At 27.3% G+C, this 8,544-nt stretch overlaps 2 protein-coding genes across 5 annotated transcripts; one reads left to right on the forward strand and one right to left on the reverse strand.

Annotated features, from left to right (window-relative positions):
* Nucleotides 1–425: 425 nt before the first annotated feature.
* Nucleotides 426–1,321, reverse strand: LOC126853996 (39S ribosomal protein L14, mitochondrial). 2 transcript variants are annotated; one of them, XM_050600308.1, is made up of 3 exons: nucleotides 1,181–1,321; nucleotides 824–1,050; nucleotides 426–742 (listed from the first exon to the last, which is right to left on the reverse strand). In XM_050600308.1, exons 2-3 carry the CDS (start codon nucleotides 1,008–1,010, stop codon nucleotides 489–491), a joined length of 441 nt encoding a protein of 146 aa, XP_050456265.1. In that variant the 5' UTR covers nucleotides 1,011–1,050; nucleotides 1,181–1,321; the 3' UTR covers nucleotides 426–488. The 2 variants fall into 2 exon arrangements, with proteins under 2 accessions (XP_050456265.1, XP_050456266.1); XM_050600309.1 differs by having other exon boundaries at nucleotides 1,207–1,306.
* A 49-nt stretch (nucleotides 1,322–1,370) lies between these two features.
* Nucleotides 1,371–7,691, forward strand: LOC126853982 (28S ribosomal protein S28, mitochondrial-like). Of its 3 annotated transcripts, none has more exons than XM_050600290.1 (4): nucleotides 1,371–1,700; nucleotides 1,780–1,901; nucleotides 1,990–2,169; nucleotides 5,896–6,060. In XM_050600290.1, exons 1-4 carry the CDS (start codon nucleotides 1,386–1,388, stop codon nucleotides 5,921–5,923), a joined length of 645 nt encoding a protein of 214 aa, XP_050456247.1. In that variant the 5' UTR covers nucleotides 1,371–1,385; the 3' UTR covers nucleotides 5,924–6,060. The 3 variants fall into 3 exon arrangements, with proteins under 3 accessions (XP_050456247.1, XP_050456249.1, XP_050456248.1); XM_050600292.1 differs by lacking the exons at nucleotides 1,371–1,700; nucleotides 1,780–1,901 and adding exons at nucleotides 6,206–6,461; nucleotides 6,862–7,691 and having other exon boundaries at nucleotides 2,031–2,169; nucleotides 5,896–6,066; XM_050600291.1 differs by lacking the exons at nucleotides 1,371–1,700; nucleotides 1,780–1,901; nucleotides 1,990–2,169 and adding exons at nucleotides 2,648–3,050; nucleotides 6,206–6,461; nucleotides 6,862–7,688 and having other exon boundaries at nucleotides 5,896–6,066.
* The last annotated feature ends 853 nt before the right edge of the window (nucleotides 7,692–8,544 follow it).

The following is an 8,544-nucleotide window of genomic DNA, read 5'->3' on the forward strand; positions in this document are numbered from 1 at the left end:
TATAGTCAGTGTAAGCTCTATAGTATACTGTAAAAGAAGCCTTTCCTATGTACTATTTTATTATAAAAAATGTTATACATAAATTTTGGTTTTATTTATCAATTTAAACAAAGAAGTTGAAAATGATAAATTACTTTATTTTTCATTCAATTCGTAAAATAGATAAAGTCAATGTTTTTGATAATGATATGATAAAATATATAATTTTTTTCTACAAATTAGGTCATTTTTCTTCTCACTCCAGTATATATTGTAGTTTAATATGACAAATATATCAAATATATTTATATTAGAAGAATTAATCAAAAGCAATATTTTTATTATAAAATTCTGTTTTTTGTTGAAACTGCAAGATATAAAAAGATAAAATAATTACTTACATATTGCAAGAAATTTAGCAGTTGATATAATAAATAAGTAATAAACAGAATTAACATTTTTTATTAAATCAAGTGACACACATATATTACAATGGTAAATGAAATACACTATACAAATCTGGATGCAATTGCTATTAGTTTGGTATAATCTGCTCCTTTGCTATGAGTTTTCTCCTTCATTTTCGTTCTGAGTATATGTGGGATAGGTACTTGTATTCTTGTACCTAAGGGCGTTCCATTGTCATCGATGAGCACCAAGTTGTTACTGTCGAATTTGGGAACTTTAGGTGCCTGTGTCTGCTTTAATCCAACTAATATACCCTTTTTCTTCTCACCTCTTATAGCGACTAAAACTCTATCTCCTAAATAATTTATATCATCATTCAAATATATTATTGTAAAGAAAAGTCTTTTTCACAAATATATATTTTTTTCTATCTCACCAATATATCCAACTCCAACTTTGTTATAGACATGTATGCATCGTGGTGGTTTACCCTCCAGCATAGCTTTCTTTCCTATTTCGCTATTATCTACCACTCTCAATCGACTTAATTTAATTATATGATTCGCAGGAGCTGATGTAGAAATGCTCCTACTTGTAATATTTAACATTGCGGAGGGCAACATTATTCCGAGAGATAGATATACACTTTTTTGTTAAAACAATCTGAAATACAACACAAATTGCATAATATTGTAACATAACCTTAATTTCTAGCGAAAAAGAAATGTTTGATATTTTTACGTATATAAAGACAAGTCATAACAATTTTTTCTCGAATATTTTTTTCAATTACATTTATCTTCAAATAGAAGCTCTCACTTTACGAAATTCCAATCAAAATAGGAATAATTTCAGATTTTTTTACGATAACAACAGAAACCGTAACGACACGACACGAGAATTTCTACATAACCGTGCATAACCTCAAATTCGGCTGTAATCTACGACTCGCCGAGACAGTAATCGTGACGATACGAAACGGCATTTTTGTTACAATCATGAACAAGATACATCGTCTCGAGAGAACGTTGTCACATTTGCGATCTCTCAACGTGTTCAGAGTGAATTCTGCGAGATATTTTAGTTCAGAGAAAAATTCAGAAGGAGACAGCAATGATTCGCCGATCTTGGAATCCGTTATCGACAAAGAAACGGCGAAAGCAGAGGCGAAAACAGATGCAGTAACAACGGAATCTGAGAAAAAATTAAGCGGCTTTGCGCAAAGTTATGACAAATTCTCGCACATTGATGATAAAATTCCGGAGACGCCCAAAACATTCGCTTCCCTGATTCGCGACTCCAAATTTGTCGATGTAAATATTTTTTGTCTAAAAATTACGCAAGTATTTGTTCTTTACGGAGCATGTAATATTGATTTATGATCTTTTGCAGCTGGGAGATCCTGAAGGTAAATTAGTAATCGGTGAGATCTTTCATGTGGTCGATAATGATCTGTATATCGATTTTGGATGGAAGTTTCACTGTGTTTGTCGGAAACCTGCCAAGAATGGACAGTGAGTGTTTAGATTTCTTTTTCTCAAAATAAATATTTCATTTTTTGAACAATACACGTTATTATGGATCCTATATTTATCATTTTAGATATTACGTGAGAGGATCAAAAGTTAGATTAAGGATAAAGGACTTGGAATTGTCCAGTAGATTCTTAGGTGCAACCACAGATGTAACTCTTTTAGAAGCTGATTGTGTTTTAGTAGGTTTAATATCATCACCATTACAAATAGCTGAACAGAAAACAAGGACCAGTAAGCCGAGAACACAGTACGTTTAATTATTTGAATTATATCTATGTTGAATAAAATTTATTTAATACATATGCAATATGTATAATATATAATTGGCTAGTGTCTCTTTCAAAACAATTTATATTTTGTCTGTGTGCATATATTGACAGTAACTCAATTTTTTAATTAAATAGTGACTATATTACAACGTAAATAAATTGTGTGGTTAGGAATATAAAATATATATTTAGTTTTAAATATATATTCTTTTATTCTTTTATATTATCATATTTTTCTTTTAAAAAGAAATTCTTAACGCATAAATTCAAATGGCGTATCTGGTAATATTAGCAGATTAGGATTTTGCTTAAAAATTTACTAGTCGCAGTGAAGGAACTTTTGATTGATCAATCAGAATACCTTTTGGTCCTTTCGTCCTGATTGGTCAATAGATCTCTCTACCCAATGAACGCAATCCAATCGAAGCGTTGTGATTGGTAGACGCGTGTCACATGAGGCTAGAGAATAGAAATAGAAATTGCTCACGCCAGTCTCGTTCTTGTGGTCTCGTCACAACATTCACAACAGTCACGTTACAGTCGTCGTTTCGATAAGATATAAAGGTGTTCCTTTTTTCATTTTTTTTTCGTTTCTTTTAACATGATCGTTTCGCGTGTTTTTCCTTCACTCGTGTCTTTGGCAAGCGAGAAAGATTCACGAGTGGTGATGGATGACGAGTCGTATGGTAATATATGTGACAATTCTCTTGCGTGAATACGTGTGAATCGTGTTTCGTCACACAGCCCCTGCTCTGCCGCGTTTTACACCGCCAAATCGAACGACGGACGTTAATCTAATCCGTCAGTGGTTATACTACGTGGACAGTTATTTAATTCGGAAAGGTCCGCGAGATACACGGTGAGTACGTTGTATTGGAATGCGTATATTTGCGCAGTCTTTTCTTTTATTTGTATTCTCCGTCCGACGTGAGTCGTCATAATTATATCTTCTTTTTTCTATCTTTTTTTTTTACGTCGCTTATCTTCTCCGCAAGACCACAATATTCAATTAACATGGAAACACATTTTATGTTTATATTAATTGTTGCTTGAATCATATACAAATATGAAAAAAATTGCGTACTGAATGTCCATTTTTTTTTTTGAAACGGGTTAAGGTTAATTCTCTTGTTTGGTTTATTGAACAATTACTTAGATTATTGAACAATTACTATTTCGATGAGGTTATATCATATTGCATATAATGTGCAAATATGTATGAATACAAAGTTTTTAAAAAATGGATAAATATGTTAAAACACAAAATTTTTTTTAATGTTATTAAAAATAATTTAAATATGACATATTAATTTTATTTTATGTAAAAAGTACAAATGATTTATTTTTTGCAATGTTTGTAATTGCAGAAGCCATTTTCACAATTGTATAGAAAGTGTACAAGAAATGCTGTGGAAATATATAAATAATAAAAAGTACGAATATTTTATATTACAATTTTGTACACAGCGAAGGGGGAATTATCAATATCTTTTTTAATACCGATAACATACAAATAATTCAAAATACAATATTTTGTAGTAAAAGTGTACGAAATTATTTATGTAAATTGAACGATTTTATTTGATAAATTATTATTTTAAAATAGAGAACATTTGTTATTTTTTATATTAATAAATAAATTTGCTGTTAATTGCTATTTAATCAAAAGTGAGCACGTAATGGAAGACGCTCCAGGGAAATTATAACGCGGAAACATTAGTGAAAGGAAAAATTTATTTGCATAACAAGTCTCGTAATAAGCTTGAATCTGCGTGTGTGTGCGTGTGTATCTTACTGTAAATTACAAACATATGATCTTGTGAAATTTTTTTTCTTTATTTTGATTCTTTTCAAATGTTTCAGTGTTATTCGTTTTTTATAACAAGTATATTGTATAATATAGAAGCTACGCTCTCTCTCTCTCTCTCTCTCTCTCTCTCAATAATTTTTCTTTTGCTAGTCAAAATTGTGAATTTACCAAGAAAAGAAATTATCTTTTTGTAAGATAATTTTTTTCAGAGATAATTATTTTAGAAAACACGCACAAATAATATAATCGAAAATTGCCATTAATATTATTTTATTTAATAATATTAATTATATTAATAATAATAATTATTAGTGAATTATTTTGATACTGAATTATTAAAATATTACTATTTATTTTGGTCGATCAATTTATTCAAAATTGAAAAGACAAAAATAAAACTGCAAAAGATCTCCTCTCTCAGAAAATACCTATGACCTAATGATATATTTTAATCTTTAATTATCGTATTATATCTTAATGACAGATCATATATTTATTCAAGCGCAAATGTATCCGTGTGTACATTCAAATAATTATTATTACACATACACACTCATACATTGAAAATAGAGCATCATATAATTCGTCTAAAGTATTACGAGATGTTTGAAATTACGATGCACTCGGGATTCCAATAAGCACAGCTTTCTATTATACATATATATATATATATACGTACAGTTTTGCTATATATATATATATATATATATATATATCATGTCTGCATTACTTAACATCCGCTCAACTTTCTATTTGTGCTCGATCACACATGTATGTGCGTTTGTTCATTATTTACATTTAAATGTTATTACAAGTCTTGCATGCTATTCTGTGCCGTACAATTGTTCATCTTAAGATCTTAAAATTGCATATGTTTTTTTATTAATTTGTTAGTAAATGAGATAAAGATAAATAATAAAAATATTTATTATTTAAATATATATATATATAACTTTTGATATTTAACATCGCACAAAAGCATTTATTAATAAAGACTCATAAAGCCTTCCAATCTGATATAATAATAACGTAATTGCAATAATTATGATTATACATTATAATATACGTGATCGATTAAATATTACGTTGTTATATGTATTACTTGCGTAAGTATGTACATGACTAAGATTAAAATATTATTTGCAAAATGCGCATTATTTTCCGCATTTTTATTAGTCTGAAATAACTAGTTACAAAATACATTACTATTAATTTTATATGCAAGCAAAAAGAGGAAATATTCCGATCATATGTATATTATAGATAATTATTACGTCGACACTTGAGAATCACGTGTTCAATTTTTTGCGAGTAAAATCAAAACAAATTTGAATGTATTCGCTTGCGTAGCATTTTAATGGAATGTGAAAACAAATAAATTGTCAAAACTAAAAGAAATATGTAAAATCAGATAATATTCAATATTAATTTTGCGCGTCTTTTTGTATGCTTAAAAAATCTCAAATGGATATTCTTTAATTTTTTTATTTACTATTAACGCGAAAATAAATCGTAAAATTATAAAGTTATTTACTCATCTATATATATATTTAAAACCTTATATCCTCATATAAATACCTAATATTACTGCTTATATTATAAAAGTAAAATTTTAATTTACATAATGTATATTAATTTAAAAAATTAAGTGGACATTATTATTTACATAAATTAATTATATAAAAATATAAAAATATAAAAAAATATAAAAATATTGGCATTACATGATTACATGAAACTATTATTATATTTACATGAAAGAGAATTAAAAAATTTTAGAATTTTTAAAAAATTTGGAAGATAGTTTTTATATATACAAATATGCACATACTTATGTAAATATATAATATAATTGTTAGCTTCAACTGTTCTATTTTTTTTTTTTTTTTTCCAGAAAAAATGGAGAAGAATATAGGCTTTAGTGCTCAACCCCCGGCTCCTCTGCCAACGGCTCCACCGTCTTACGAGGAAGCTATAGCTAATACAGGAAGAACACCTTTACACCCTCCAGTTGGTTCTTCACCATATCCCTTAGGAACACCGTCAATATCAATGCCAATGCCATGTATGTGTGTGTAATATGTTTTAAAAATAGAAAATTATTTTTGAGAATTGATGATATATACTTTTTTAAATTTGAAAATATACTTTTTTTGGTGATAAAAAAAGTGCATGTATAGAATAAATTATGTATATAATTTTAGACACTCAACCACCAAATCAAACGACGATGCCAACACCTTCCATATATCCAGGCTCGAGTCAATCGCAGCCTTTTAATGCAGAGCCGAATTCTGTGCCACAGTCGGAAGTACGGGTTGTTCATCATGTATCGTACACTCTAAGATCACATTCCGTGAAAATGTCCTGTCCGTCGTGTCACGCTGATATCAAAACTACCACGATATCGGATCATCAGCCTAGTGCTCACATTTGCTGTATTGTGCTCTGCTTACTCGGGTGAACGACGTTTTATTATTATTTTATTTTAAATTTGTACTTTTTACTTTTTATCTTGATTATCTAATAAAATATTTTTTTTTATTATTATTAAGAAATGTATGTTTACTAACTTTTTTATTTTTTTATTTTTTTTTTCACTTTTGGATTGTTCAAAATTTATAGAGAATTAAATCTATTTTTAAATATTTTTACTAGCTATCAAAATGTAAATTGTTGTTTTCAAGATGATAACATATGTAATATATATTTCTTGCAAAATAGAATTTTATGTCGTGGCGCAAAAATTATTTATGAAGTGTTGTCTAATTTCTTGTATAACTCAAATATATTGTATTATAAACGATAATGTCAGCCACTGATTATATAAATAATTAGTTTCAATGATCTCTTGTTTCAGATGTTGTCTCTGTTCATGCCTGCCATATTGTATGAGCACTTTCATGAGTGTTCATCACTTTTGTCCCAACTGTAAAAATTATATGGGTACATGGAAAGGTTGATTGCAAGATTACATGTGTGCATATATAGGCTGCAGTTTCCTGCATATTAGAATGTTATACAGTTCCAGGAGTTACTCAATATTCTTCGCTTATTACACATTAAGAACAACTGAAAAGAAGGATTGCTGAGAATGTAAGTTATGTTATATTATATACTTGAAAGTTATTGCATTGCGATATGGAAAAAATGATAATTTCTCAAAATCAGGTTAGATTAGATTCGTTTGATGCAGCGTGTCGCGTCGATTGTAGATACAAACAAGAGTGAATTGTGGATTGTATGAAAGATGAAAGTGCATGATTCCGAATCATAAATTTCTATAAAATATATTAGACTGTTAATATATGTAAAAAGTGATAAAAAATACACTAAAAAATACACTAAATACATTAAAAATACATTAAAATACATAAATACACTAAATAAGAGAATATTGGAGAGAATTACGAACATTTTACATAAAAGAAAAATATATTTTTATTTATATGCGAAAAAAAATATATTTTTTTTTGCCACCAATATTAATATTGGCCAATTTAAATTTGGGAATAAGAAATATTGATTTATTATTTTTTATATTTACAAGTCATTTTCAGTCTTTCCGTAACATTTATTATATTATCATCTCGTTTATTTTTTTTAATCATGAATTTCAGAATTTTGTATAATAATATTTAATAAAAAAGGTTAGTACTTTTAGTTATAATAAAACTGTCGTTATAAAACTAATATTTTTTAAATATATAAATAATTAATTTTTTATTTTTTATTATAGAATCATAAATAAAGGATAAAACTATATTTTGAACATTGCTTGAATATGTTAACAATCTAATATATTATATAGAAATATTTTTTTCTTAGAAAGATTTTCAGAACTAAGAATCATGTGTGATTTTATTACTAGAATTTTGGACACTTGAATTCTTTGGGATACTTTCGTTGCTTTGTGTTAAAAAGAAATATTTAAATTAATGTTTAATATATAAGAAAAATTCTTTTTAAATTTTATTTTTTTTTATTTATATAATTTTTTATTTGCTTAGCAAGAGTTTAATTATATGCATGAACAACGAAAGCTGTCTTATATATGTCTCGTGTCTAAAATGATGTAATACTGTCGTATATTTTTATTTTTGTACTATGTGAGAAATATGATCTTCGTGAAGAATAGATGATAAGATTTACGGTAAGTGTAAAAAATATGTTTTTATTTCTGATGAAACCTGATAAGCTAAAACGTAAACGCATATTTAAGCGTGTCTTCAAATTTATCTCTATATATTATATATATTATACAGGCATGTATAAAATATAAATTATATATATATATATATATATATATATATATATATATATTATAAACAAGATATATATTTTTGCGTACGAGATAAAATGGATTTGCGAACTTCTTCTATTATAGAAGAGTATAATATAGTATATTAAGAGCGCGTATATATATAAATATATAAGTTATATGCTTGAGTTCATTAAAAAATTATCATTTACGAATACATAGGCAATGCTATCGAGATAAAACTGATAAGCACTAGGGCAGCAGAACTTCTTAAAGAAATTT

The sequence above is a fragment of the Cataglyphis hispanica genome, chromosome 13 (genome assembly GCF_021464435.1).
Source record: "Cataglyphis hispanica isolate Lineage 1 chromosome 13, ULB_Chis1_1.0, whole genome shotgun sequence".
In the NCBI taxonomy this organism is placed as follows: domain Eukaryota; kingdom Metazoa; phylum Arthropoda; class Insecta; order Hymenoptera; family Formicidae; genus Cataglyphis; species Cataglyphis hispanica.